The sequence below is a fragment of the Synchiropus splendidus genome, chromosome 17 (genome assembly GCF_027744825.2).
Source record: "Synchiropus splendidus isolate RoL2022-P1 chromosome 17, RoL_Sspl_1.0, whole genome shotgun sequence".
NCBI lineage: Eukaryota > Metazoa > Chordata > Actinopteri > Syngnathiformes > Callionymidae > Synchiropus > Synchiropus splendidus.
The window spans coordinates 17,096,149-17,110,385 of record NC_071350.1 but is presented as its reverse complement, the minus strand read 5'-3'; the positions used below and the strand labels follow the sequence as shown (position 1 = coordinate 17,110,385).

General features: G+C 44.2%; 1 protein-coding gene and 1 long non-coding RNA gene across 2 annotated transcripts; one reads left to right on the top strand and one right to left on the bottom strand.

Annotated features, from left to right (window-relative positions):
- The first annotated feature begins 3,381 nt into the window (after nt 1-3,381).
- ppp2cab (protein phosphatase 2 catalytic subunit alpha b) lies at nt 3,382-13,359 on the top strand. Its single transcript, XM_053846703.1, has 7 exons — nt 3,382-3,802; nt 11,325-11,534; nt 11,600-11,773; nt 12,051-12,140; nt 12,199-12,360; nt 12,490-12,608; nt 12,679-13,359. The coding sequence occupies exons 1-7, from the start codon at nt 3,701-3,703 to the stop codon at nt 12,749-12,751; spliced, it is 930 nt and encodes a 309-aa protein (XP_053702678.1). The 5' UTR covers nt 3,382-3,700; the 3' UTR covers nt 12,752-13,359.
- LOC128748200 (uncharacterized) lies at nt 4,484-5,578 on the bottom strand. Its single transcript, XR_008412758.1, has 3 exons — nt 5,450-5,578; nt 5,103-5,348; nt 4,484-5,003 (listed from the first exon to the last, which is right to left on the bottom strand). It is a non-coding gene; the product is annotated as an uncharacterized LOC128748200 (long non-coding RNA).
- Nucleotides 13,360-14,237: the final 878 nt, after the last annotated feature.

The following is a 14,237-nucleotide window of genomic DNA, read 5'->3' as shown; positions in this document are numbered from 1 at the left end:
GCACTGTCTGTTAATTGGTGGAGACACGGATAGGTGGAGGTAGTGAGTGTATCCAGTGACATCACGGAGACCGAGCGAGGGCTGGGCCGCCTTCATCTCTTAAAAACCAGTTTTCACGCGACGTGACCAGGCATCTGATTCTCCCACCACAACTCTCCTGCGGTTTGCCAGGCGGTGCCATCGAACCTGAGCATCCAAAACAACACATTCATCAGTCTGACACTTTGAGCGCCCTGTTTACCAGCGCCTCGGCAGCCTGGCATCAAACAGCCCACACCTGCTGGATGGGAATTAGAGAGGCTTTTTCCTTCAACCCTCCTTGGCACATGTGGAGAATTTAAATTTAGATGTAGAGCAGAGGCAGGTATCCGAGCAGCTGTGCTCTGGAGGCAGGAACAATGTGGCAGCATAAAGCCCTCTTAAAGTCTCATTTGAAGAGGACAGTTTGGAACAGAAGGTGCATCACGGCGTAATGCTCAATGGTGTGGTGCAGATCACGGCGGCTCCGGTCAAACACAGTTCACATCGGTGTTGAATTGCTAACAGATTAAGCTGCTGCCATATGCAACAGCTCCATGTTGAGGGGCAGAATTTAGACGCGCGGTTCCGTCAAAAAAAGATGCATCTGATGCAAGCGTTTTACTTTACTCTCATTCTGAGGAGCTCAGTCATCCAGGAGAGGCTCGGAGTAGAACGTTTGAGGAGCTTGTTGAGGAGGTTCTAGTGGAGTTGGACGCCTCCAGAGTGAGGTCCTCTCAATGACAACTCTTTACCATTTATACAGTCTATTTGTTTTCTTGTGAACGGTCCAAAATGTATTTGAATTTAACTTCCAGGCTTGGTTAGACATGGCCTCACTTCAAAGCGATTGGGTTTGTTTTCAATGATTTCCCTTGATTTTAATGGTCACATGACCAGCTGTGGACGTTTTGATTCAATAAACAGAATAAAAATGAATCGGAATCACTATAATAAATCATCTTGTATGTGAAAATGGTGACAAAATTGATGATTTACCAGCGTTTATAAGTGCTATTCATTCATTCCCTTCAGACTGGCCGCTTCTTTGCGTCTTCTAAAGTGCGCCATCTGCTGTCCATTTGAGCTCATTACACTCAAGATCTATCGATAAGGTACATGCAGGACAATAACTTTGCTTGTCTGAGGTCTGAACTAACAGTGTTTACTGTTCCATGGTGAGGTTCAGGTGATCTGTCCAGGGTGTCCCCTGCTTCTCGCCCCATGGAGCTGGAATAGGCTCCAGCAAGAAAATGAGCGAATGACTAACAGACTGACGTATGGACGCTTTAGTGGCTGCTGATTTATCATGACCAAAGCCCAAGGATGGTGACACATGAAGAGGCCGAGGACTGTGTCACTGCTCAATAGTTCCACGATGCTGCTTTCCTTTTCTGTCACAAGAAACACGCACGGTCACATGAGCCTTGTTGATAAATTGCTGTGTTGAGCTGCGTTGGACTTGCATCAACTATTCAGCAGCTGTGAAGAGCTTCTCCCCGAAATCAGCCATGAAATGCCAACACGGAGAATTAGATCCAGAAGCTGTTGATCCTGGTCTATATTAGGACTCTGGTTGTTTGGTGATCACATTTAATGCGCCTGCTTCTTTTCCCAAACAAAAGATGGTTATTCATTCGTGCTAATCTGGCCTTTGACTTTCAGCGTCAACTAAACAATATCTGGAGCAATAATTTAAAATGATTCAGTCAGTACATGATGTAATTGCTCAGAATATTCTTCATCCGATCAGATGGGGTCAGTGGTGCGTAGAAAAGTACTGAATTCATCAGTCATATTTTATTAAACCTGGCATCATTTCAAATGCATATTTATTGTTTGACAAGAATCAAGAATAAATATAAGGAAATATAGGGAAACATGAACATCAAAAACATTATGAAGCACGAGCTGAAATCAGTGTAACAAATACATAATACATTAAAATACTTAAAAAGGCAAGAGATTAAACGCAATTAATAAAAATCTAAAGTTCAGGATGATTGTGAAATATATAAAGAAATTGGGATGTGATATTTTACTCGTACCGGAGTTACTTGAACTAAATCAAAATATTTATTTTAGTGTTTATTGGTCATGTATATGTTCTATTTACATTTTACCGAAACAAACTTTTTTAAACGGTGTTAGAGAGCTGGTTGACGGAGCTATGTTTATGTTACGTTCGCGTTACTTTTGAATGACAGACACAGCACAAATGTTGTGTGTAAACCTGCTGATCCAGGAGAGAAGGTCCTGAATGTATTCGAGTCAGCTTTTTCTCGATTAAGCTCAAAACGTCCCTGAGACAGTCATAAAACATCACCGCTGAATCAGCCTTCTCTGACACACCGGTTTAAAACAGCGAAGTCAGAGCTAAACATTGGCCTTTATTGTGATGTTTTGCAGCCACTGGCTCCGTATAAAGATGACATCATCGTTCCGTCGTCACATGTTTGCTGTCGACGATGACGTCGTCTCCGTTGGCCCATTAAAGCGAGGGCCAATAGGATGGCAGAGGGAGCTGCCGTCTCAGCCAATCACAGAGAAGCTGTCAGCGGTCTGCAACTGGACGCTGTCTGCGCCTGCGTCGGGCGGCACGCTGACAGCTTCGGCACCGGAAATCAGCGATCACAAATAAAAGGTCTAAACTATAAACAATTCCTCATTTGTTATTCAAAATATCTATTTGTCGCTCCATTTAATCAACTTGAAGTGACCACATAAAAAAAAAAAAAAAAAAAAAAAAAATCACGTGGACCATCACATATATATATATATATATATATATATATATATATATATATATATATATATATATATATATATATATATATATATATATATATATATATATATATATATATATATATATATATAGACTTAGACTTAGACTTAGACTTAGACTTTCTTTATTGTCATTGCACAAAACATATTACTATATGATGGCAACGAAATTTCGGTCTGAGGCCTCCGGTTTCCAAAAACGAAACGAAATGTCCAAAAATAAATAGATAGATAAATAATAATAAAATAACAGATAAGTGCCAGTCCAGAGGATGTACAATTGAACAAATACAATATATATATATATATATATATATATATATATATATATATATATATATATATATATATGTGATACTTTAATCCTTAGTTGTTAAACAAATCCTTAACAACTAAGGATTAATAATAAAGCAAGTATTGTACGCAATAAAGACAGGAGTCATGGGGAAAAATAACTCGATTATAAATTCGGAATAAACGTTCTAAAAGCTCATTAAAATAAAGTTAAATATACGGAACAGCAAAAGAAAGACAGTAATTATTAGCATGAAAAGTGTAATAAAACGAAAGCATGATAATATTGACGTTTTCTAGTTGTCAATTGACTATTTATAATGTTGGACTGCCCTCTTACTTTGAAATCCAGAAGCGGAAGCGGTCCTTTATTGCGCCTAGCTTGACGCAAAGTCATTTCCAGGGTGGATCTCCCACTGGCGGCTGTCCTCCTCCCTTCAGCGTTAAAACCGTCACGTCGTAGCTTTCGGCGCGGCAGCGGAGACCGAGCGGCATCCCCGGCAGCGTTTGACGAGCGCAAGAATCGCACCTCGTGTCGCCCTCTCGTGTGAATCCGCCCCGCAGCGAGTTGCAGCGCTCACTCCCCCGGAGCCAGGCAGCCATGGACGAAAAGGCGTTCACGAAGGAGCTGGACCAGTGGATCGAGCAGCTGAACGAGTGCAAGCAGCTCACAGAGGGACAAGTGAAGAATTTGTGTGAAAAGGTGAGATCATATTTCATCGTCATCTACATTCATCCCATCATCGTCGCCTCCCAGACGGTCTTAAAATGGCGTCTTTAGTTTACATTTCACTGCGCCGTCTTCGATCCCAAACATTCAATTCGTGTATAAATACTGTTAGTGATTATTTATTTAAGAAACAGACCAACAGGGAAGTGTGTTTTTTTCTACCCGCCATGTTGTGTATTTATGTCATTGAAGAACGTCATGTCAAGGACCTGTAGCTCGTAACCGTTAGAACTTCTACACTGTCATTAATGTTAAGTAATATGAGAATTTAAGCTATTAATACGCTGCTGAATTGATGTGCTCTGCTCAGAAAAGGTTTTGGTTTGATGTGACGGCAACATGATTTGAGAAGTGATGACAGATGTGGTGACTGAAGTCCACACTTGACCCTTGTCATTTATAAACATGCTGAAGTGTTAAGTAGCCAGTAAATGACTTAGCAGAAGCACAAGTGCCGTGCAACACCGTCATTTCTCGGTGAATTTTAGCCTTTTTAAGCACTTATTTTTATCACCGGCTTTTTTGTGGTTGGTGTTTGTCGTCATAACACAGGGATCCATTCCAGTATTTGGGGTGTTTTTAAATAATTATACACGATTTTTGAGATTTTTTTTGTGTTGTAATTGACCAACTAATTCAACTTTTTCCCATTTTATTCAGCTGAATCAGGTTTAGTTGAAAACTAAAGTGAACTAGAATTTTCTTCAATTAAAGACAGTAATAGCGCAACACTTTGTTGTCTCTGAGGTGGAACTACTTTCCATTCCTGAGCCAGATTAGTCAGCGTTTCCTGGAAATGAAACCTGCAATAATACACTTTTCTGGCCAGTTTCTGCTGGGACCAGCATTGACTTGTGAACTACAGTGGCTGGTGTGTTGGCCCCGACTACACAGGCCAGCATTCACTCCCCACATGCATCAAGCAACCATGACATTCCAGGACCCTGTTGCTGTTACGCTTTTCCTTCTCTGTATTTTACGCAACTGGCCGTAACGTCTGTGGCTGATTTCTGGTCGGCGATTGTCACCTTTTAACTGACATGAACCTGGAAAGCTACAGGTGGCTGTTCTGGTTTGAATTACTCAGGACAACGTTCATCTTCAAGGTTTCAGAATCTCTTAACACCACATGGAGGTGGACAGGATTATGGTGGTTTTTGGGGTGTTTTTAACCCTGTAATGAAAGTTTTTATAATTTAAAGACAGGAACAAGTCTACCGAACTAAAGTTGCAAATTATTTCCTATGATAAAAACCCTGTTTTTTATCCTCACCCATTCAACAAATCTCAAAACTTCTCCATCTACTTCCTTGGTTTCCCTTGAATTGGTCGGGCTCTGCCTCGGTTTCCAGAAATCCTGGCGTAAACGCTGATCTTGTGAAGTTGCTGACTCGTTTCTGCACGTGGTTTGGCCCGGAGAACTGACCGACAGACTCTTGTCTTGTCTGAACTGCAGCTTAACCTCAATCTGTCCCTAGCACAGTCTCCACTCAGACCATCTGCTGAAGTCCTCCGTTATCTGCGCAAGAAACATTCCTAAGGATTAAAAAGCTTTTTTTTCGGTGGCTACTCCTGCGAACAGAGATCTGCCATGTTTCCGTCCATGTTCAGACACATCACCTTGTTTTACTCCCGGCCTCCAATGCACCACAGATGCAGTGGAAAGAGGAAGCTGCGCAGTTTCCTCTCCCTGCAGCCTGGTGCTGATGCCACCGCGGCTCATGGCGTCCGTCCTCCAGTGAACATATTCGGCAGCACGCACCTACACAGCTTCCTCCCGCGTGTAAAAATAACCCGGGATATGATTGATTGTGCGTTACATCAGTCACACTATCAAAGCCTCTGCCGCTGAGGGGATCAGAGACAACACCGCTGGTTGTGACTCAAAAGCTGCCGTCTCTGTTTTCGGGCCGTACGGGGGCTGGAGAGGAATGAGATGCGGCCGTGTAATGCGGGCTGACTCCCTGTTGTTCCTCGGGACGAACTGAAACCGTGGATTGTTTGAGGTGCTGGAGCCGGGAGCCGCTTGTTTGAAGGGACTGGATTTATATCCCAATATTGGCGACTGCTCTGCACTAAATCGCGTGTCACGTAATGCCATTTAAAATGCCGCACAGATATCTTTGCATTTGTGCCATCCTGTGGCGGTGACCTCTGCAACCATACAGGGATCACGTACTCAGAATAGCTTTGCATCAACAACTGATTTGAAGTGTTTGTATGTTTAATTTACAAAATGGCTGCAGAGCTAAAACTGCTGTCTTAAATGGGAGCGCAACAAGGACTACAAAAATGGCGCCCCGTAGGCTCAGGCTTTTAGCTAGGACTTAAGTCTCTGTGGAGACAACTCCCTTTGTCAGTAACGGAGCTTTTCCATCCTGTGACTACTCAAATTGAGTGTCGCGCAGGCTTTTAGCTAGATGGCCGACTGCAAAACATGAAAAAATGGACTCCCGATTCTCGACTCTACCTTAGCTGCCTTATACCAACCTAATCTGGTGGCTAAGATACGGTTGAGAATCCATTTTTCCAAGTTTTGCAAACGCCCAGATGCCCTCCTACCTAAAGGCCTGGTCCGCGACTTGTCACGATGTATATATAGCACCCGCAATGGCAAAGCTACGGCATCACAAAGGCATAAGAATCTGCGGATTTCGGTCTAATCCATCTGAATTACAGGGGTGAAACACCTTCTTCATGCCGGCCGGTGTGATGGCACTATGACTAGAGCGCTATAGAGGCAGTAACGATTGGAAATTTAGGACGTCCTGCTGAAAAAAAACGGTGCCCAATTTCAAGTTTAAGCGAGATAAAAGCCTGTGTAGGATGGATTCTAAGTGAAGTATTGTATCCTGATACTGTGTTTAGGATCAAAACTAGGGCTGAATGGTACAGACAAAGTTTTCAGACACGATGGCACTATATCCTTCATTTAGCGATATTGGTATCTCGACTGTTCAATGCGTAAACAATGTATGTTTGCAGCCCTCATCGATACTTGGTTAGGCACAGTTTTGAAACATGCTGACAGTGCGAATGATTCGGCTCCAAAGCCTTGAGTTTTCAGGTGCTCACGTGTTTAGCTCGCTCGATCTATGAAGAAGGACCTTGAGTTAGACTCACAGCTGAATGCGTTAAAGCATCTGCCGCCTCGGCGTGTGTCGTCTGGAAGGCAATACTGTGAAACCGACACGTGTACAACGGAATTCTTCAGGCCTGTAAATCTGATCTACCAAGTGTGAAGAGGGAAGTAGAGACTTCTTGTTCACTGAATCACATCCCACCTTTAACGTCCCATCAACATGTGACCATGAGCTGGCGGAGCAGGTTGATGGTGAGACAGCAGAAACCTCTCTAGAACGCGCTGACACACTCTTGTTTTATCGTCTGATGACTTCCTGTCAGATTAAGGTTTGTCTGCAGAATGATGAGGGTTAATTACTCAGCTTTTTTTGCCCCATAAAACCCGAAAATGAGGCCATATCTCTGACTTGGACCTGCTTATGGGTTTAGTATGTGTCCAGGAAAACCTTTGGCCGCATTAAAACTCATTTTAGTGGGATTACATTTCTGCTGGCAGGGAAAGTGCTGACCTCGCCTCTTTTGCTGGCGACTCTGGGCTTCCCTGGTTCCTCGCGGTGCGGGCGTCGTCCCTGCTGGCGTCAGAGACATTTCTCGCACAGGTGTGGTCTGTCATTTTGGGAGTTCTGATGACCTAACTGTCGCACCTTTTATTCATCACTGGTGTTGTTGCTAAATACTGAGCTATGAATAGTTGGGTTTGTTTAGCCTTCCGCGCATCTGGCGTGACAACTATTGACTCTTGAGAGGCCATGCATCCCTTTCAAAACAAACAAACCATGGACGCTGCCAGCTGAATCGCAGGCGTGAGTTGACTCTATAAAATGCTGTGAAATCAGCAGGAACTTCGCTGTTATTAAAAGAAGCCGCCTCAAACGCCTCCACACGTCGAAGTGTTGCTCATCACGGAATACTGGGAAGTAACTTGAAGCAGACGTCGACATGAACCAGGATTGAGGAAGCTAGCTTGTTGACATGGTTCCGCCCAGGCAATGGTTTCCAGGTATACATAAAGTCGGATAAAAATGAGGTCAGAAGAGCACAGTTTTCCAGTCGAGGCATTTTGAAGCACAACAACTGAGTTAAAAGCTTCTCCATCGTGGCTTCACTGACCCTTTCTTAAAAAGAAAGTGATATGATATACATTACTGTAGTGTGCTTTAGAGCAGTGACTCTTAACCATAGAGCCGGGTCCCATGGTTGTGCCGCGAGCGCCTCCTAGAGAGCGCTAAAAGTATTTTTGTTTACACCTCTGGGCCGTGAGGACTGCGAGACACTCAGTTTTAATCCATTGTCCATGTATGGTGGCAGTAATGTGTCATTGACTTGACTTGACAGCTGCAAATATGTGACGGTTACCAACTATGGAGAAGTTCTTGAAAAGAAAAATATGACAAAGGAAGTGATGGCGCCCCCCCAACAGTAAAAACTGTCCCTGGCATTGCGTGGAAGACGTGCTTTCGTCCTGAGAAAACCAAGACGCTGGCTCGGCCGTTCCTCGGGGCTTCTACTATGGAACACCACTTCCCGAACAGGCGCTGCTTTTTTGGCATGGCAGACAAACTGACCTGCTCCATTTAGACCTTGTGTTTGCTTGTTTACTCTCTGGCCCACTTTTGTTCATCCTCCAGGGATGAAAGTCTCTTGCTCTTTAATTCATGGCGTGGAATGTTCTCTCTGTGGCTTAACAATTCGCCCGCTGTCCGGTTGAACGGCCGGGTCAATCTGTCGTCCAGCGTTGCACCGTCATCCAAAGGCCTGATGGCACATGGCAGCGCGGGCACGTGGGCTGCTTTTATGTAGGTCAGCGTTGTGCAGTGCTGCCTTTATCACTCTGGGCCCGAGTTTACTGCCGGTTAATGCCTTCACATCAGCACATGCTCGTAAACTTGTGTGACAAGCAGGGAATTTGGAAACGGATCCAGAGGAATTTGACTGAGGTTCAAAAGTGAAGAGTAGGTCTTTGTTCTCAGTTGGAGCTGGACACAACCGAGGTTATTATAGTTCACGAAAACTAATGTCGAAAAGAACTAGTTAAACTTTTAGTTAGTTAAAGTTTTTCATGAAATAATTATGACCTGACCTGTGCGTTGTCTGTTTACAAAACAAACTAAAATTATAGCGAAATTGTCCCTTCTTTATATCATAAAGAAGCATTATGAGATGATTTAGAATCTGTTTATTTTGGCTCGGCTAGTTTTTTCAGCCAGGTGCTGCATGTCAGGTCCGTCACCTGACAACGCTGACTAGCACGATGGTGTTTCATGGGCAGAAGGGTCATCTTTCCAAACGTAATGCATTTTTTTATATGGTGTTTTTATTACTGACTATTTTTGTGGCCTATTTCAGTCTTCAGTCTTGTTCCAATACCATATATAAACCCGAAATAACTAATAGTAATAAAAAAACTTAACTGAAACGATGCATTTTTCTGCATTTAACTGAATCAAATTAAAATTGAATTTGAAAGACAAAAATTCAAAACTAAATCAAAACAAAAACTAGTGAAAAATCCAAAACATTATAATTTTGGTCAGAACTTTGCATCGACGCAGTTGTATTATCAGTTAAATATTTCTTCACATGAGGCAAGCATTACGGCGCATTCTTTGTTAATAGATCACTTTATTTTTGGCCTTTGAGAGACCAGGAAACCAAGAAGAGTTGAGGGCCCCCTGAGTTTGGAGTGTGGTTCATGTCGCTTTAGAACGGCGTCGCCGTGTGACACGTCGTTTCCAGGTTGTCCATGGTCCTCCTCCACTGCTACTCGGCGACTGCTGCCCACATCGTTCATCTCTCAGTGTGAAGTTCGGATCGTGCCCTGATTTTTAAACTCACCCAGAGTTTGAGCCGTGGAAAGAATCCAGCTACGTTCTGGCTGTTTTTCCCTGCTTCGTGTGTCTTTCTCCCGACAGTTATGCAACTGTAACGCCGTGTTCCCCATGCAAACATCGATTCTCCGCCACAGACTGAGTCATGCGCTGGGAACGGCACGTCTTCAGATGCACCACAATCGACTGCAGAGGAGAGAGGGAGAGCCTTGCTGGCAGTGGCTGCCTCTGCTGTCCTGCTATTTTTAGTGGAGCCATTTTAGAGCAAATGTTTTAAAGCTTCTTCTCCTCTCTCTGGATCGCAGTATTCCATGGTTTGACTGCAAAGAAGTGGTGATCGAGGGCCGACGTTTTAGTGGCTGTCGTGTCGTTTTTTTTTTTTTTTTTTGTTGACCTACATTAAATATGATTCATGAGTTGATGTTTGGGGCCAGTGAGATGAGAATAACCGGAGAGGAGCACTTGATGCGATGGATGTCGTCAGCCATTCAGCTATAGTTCACTTAACATGCTTTTCTTTTGTGTTTTTTCAAACAATTTGACATCAGTTTTGTCGAGTATCCTCTAGATGTGTTGTGTCTATATAGCCAGATGGAAACTGTCCAAATTTGAGCCCATTTTCTACTCAAAATACAGGAAGTAGTGTTCCAAAAATGTATGGGGTCCCCTCCCAGACACCCCCGACAACACTTAGTGTCTGCGGGTGATGGGTCAATGAGGCTTCATGACACAGTGTTGAAGGGTCAATGAGGTTTTATGACGCAGTATTGAAGGGTCAATGAGGTTTCATGACACAGTCATAAGGGGTCAATGAGGTTTCATGACGCAGTATTGAAGCGTCAATGAGGTTTCATGACACAGTCATAAGGGGTCAATGAGGTTTCATGACGCAGTATTGAAGCGTCAATGAGGTTTCATGACACAGTATTGAAGGGTCATTGAGGTTTCATGACACCGTTATAAAGGGTCAATGAGGTTTCATGACACAGTATTGAAGGGTCATTGGGGTTTCATGACACAGTATTGATAGGTCAATGAGGTTTCATGACACAGTGTCCTGATTTCCATAGGCCACCAGATGGCACTGTCTGCTGCAAAATGTTTACACTTGAATAACTCATTCAATGAAGCCTCACGTGATGTCGAAACCAAGAGACGCCATCTAGTGGCCTCTGAACATTAGGACACTGTTTCAGCAACTCTGCAGTACTGTTTCATGATCCCTCATCTACCCAGATCAGCACTGAGACCAGCTCGTGGAGAAGATCAGGGACTCCTGGAGATGAGAGATCTAGAATGTTGGAGATGAAGAAGCTGTTAGGTTCGTGGATGTGGTGAATGAGTGAATCACACTGTTGAATTGATGCTTAAAAACATGTGCACCGCACATCGATTTAAGGAACTCTGTGGTGGAAGATCTAAGGAGACCATCCTCATCCATAACAGTTGTGTTGCTGGTGATGAGATCTGGTGACACCTGCCCCTGATAATCACATTTGCAATGTCCCCACTGTGACCATGTGACCCGCTGATTTCCGTTTTCACGGCTGTAGTTAACTCGTGTGCGCCGTGATGTGTTGTAGGCAAAAGAAATCCTGACCAAGGAGTCCAACGTCCAGGAGGTGCGATGTCCCGTGACGGTGTGCGGAGACGTGCACGGCCAGTTCCACGACCTGATGGAGCTGTTCAAGATCGGCGGGAAGTCTCCGGACACAAACTACCTTTTCATGGGCGACTACGTGGACAGAGGGTATTACTCCGTGGAGACCGTCACTTTACTAGTAGCACTTAAGGTGAGCCTGCAGGAGACGTGCGCACCGAGCCGCGTGCCAGAGCTGACGCTCCTGTCCTGTCGTAGGTTCGCTTCCGCGAGCGCATCACCATCCTCAGAGGGAACCACGAGAGCAGACAGATCACGCAAGTGTACGGCTTCTACGACGAGTGCCTACGGAAATACGGGAACGCCAACGTTTGGAAGTACTTCACAGACCTGTTCGATTACCTGCCCCTCACTGCCTTGGTAGACTCGCAGGTAAGAAGTCATTTGCTTTCTTAAGTATTTCTGGGGGAGGGGCCTCTTTTGGGTCTCTTTATTTGGGCTGCTGCCCCCACAACCCAACGTCAGATCAGCAGAACAGAATGGAGAAATGTTTCTCCCCTTGTCTGAAAAAAAACCTAGAAATTTATGTCATAGATTCAGGATAGTATCATTGAATATGTCCAGTAAGTCACATGAAGTGACGCTCAGTGGACTCAACATGGAGCTGTGTGTCAGAGCCTTCTGCTGAACTAGTTTCTCCTCCCTCCAGATTTTCTGTCTTCACGGTGGTCTGTCGCCTTCCATCGACACGTTAGACCACATCAGAGCTCTGGACCGCCTACAGGAAGTGCCACACGAGGTAAGTCAGTCAGTCCTGCTGAAGAACCACAGCCGTCTGACGTGCTCCGCTTCCGCAGGGTCCCATGTGCGACCTGCTGTGGTCGGACCCGGACGACCGCGGCGGCTGGGGCATCTCGCCCCGAGGGGCGGGCTACACCTTCGGCCAGGACATTTCCGAGACTTTCAACCATGCCAACCGCCTCACACTGGTGTCCCGCGCCCATCAGCTGGTGATGGAGGTGAGTTTAGTGACGGTGGCTCTACACTGAGTCTCTCACAGTTGCGGACATCCTGAACAAGTTCCTCATGTGGACACCCAACTTCGATGTTTTGAGGAATTCAAATGGTATTTTTTTTGTCCTTTCCAGGGCTACAACTGGTGCCATGAGCGCAATGTGGTGACAATATTTAGCGCCCCCAACTACTGCTACCGTTGTGGCAACCAGGCAGCCATCATGGAATTAGACGACACCCTCAAATACTCCTTGTAAGTTGAGAATGACCTCGACCTTCTGTTTGTTTCGAGTGGTGCAGTGAAACACTTGTGCTTTCAACAGCTTGCAGTTCGACCCGGCGCCGCGCAGAGGGGAGCCGCACGTCACCCGTCGCACCCCCGACTACTTCCTGTAAACCCCGACCCTCGTCCAGTCCAGCATCGCCACGACGACGACATGAAGGAAGAGGGAGTCATCAGCAAGGCGGCTGCACAGCAGTGCACATTGTACATTCACACAAGACCTATTTAAGCATTTTGTCTGTGTCGATAGATGGACCAAAAGGTGCCATAACTATTAACAATATTCATGGCTGAGCCCCCCCTCGCCCCCCACTGCGTCACTGCTCACCTAAGAAAAGGTGTTTGTATTGCTCATCCTGTAGCTGGACTGCTGGCACTGAGGTCCAAAAACAAACGCTACTTTAACCGTGGAGAGGTCTGGTGATGATCTGTTTGCACTTTTGTAAATCTAAAGAAATGTAAGATATGTCAAAAGAAAGAAAACACTATAGATGTTTCTTTTTTATTTTACTGATAAATAAAAGCCCCCCGTGAGGAACATTTTACTTCTTTGTCCTGTGCAACTTTGAAGGAAGCATCTTTTACACATTTACCCAGCTCGGTGTTTTACTCTGTATATGAGATGACCACATGGTGGCGTGTTCATCCGCATCAACTCTGAACCACAGAGTCTGTATTAACCAAGGTATTTCAATAATAAAGAATTAACATGGCTCCTTGATGCGACTCCTGTTTTCATTTGAGCGACCGTGGGTCAAGCTGACGAGTGAGGTGGGACTGGGATTTCAATTGAATTTGGGATGCCGCTCCGCCATCTGTCTGCCACTGAACCCACTGCACAGTCCATTAACAATAAACTGGATCTTAAATATGAACATTTTGGCGAGTGAATCCCAAAGATAAATCAACAACCACGCTGAAGTCACACATATGCGACCAGTCTTGTTGTACTTGATTTTGTCATCTGAATTTAAAATATAATGAACCACCAAAAATAAGATAAAACACTTAAAACGAGAGAGATTTGATTTGGATTTATTGAGCCAGGAATGGACGGTTTGGGATTTAGATTTAGATTAATGTGGTCAGGAAAAAAAGTAAATAAATATTCTTATTCTAATGGTTCGTAGAACTTGAGATAAAAATTATCTCGAGATACTTATTATCACGACATAAAAATTATCTCGAGATAACTGTTATCTCGGGATATAAAAAAAAAGTTATGCATGTCACATCCCAGAAATGTAAACGCAAGTATGTCACTTCCAGGGCTCCGTAGCACTCCGGTGTTGTTCAACGTCAGATTTTACTAAGAGTGAACTGAGTTTTAGGGAGTTTCCAAAGGTCAAAAGGTGACACCTGGTGTTGCTCTACAGTACTGCACATTCAAGACATTTGGAAAGACGCTCTGACACTTGTTAAAATAAGACATTTCCCACCGTCGTGTCATCCGAGGTTGTTCAAGCGGGGATGCAACGGAAACACATAAAACCAATATATATATATATATATATATATATATATATATATATATATATATATATATATATATATATATATATATAAGGACAAGGAAAAATGGGGGGAAGAGATGAAGTG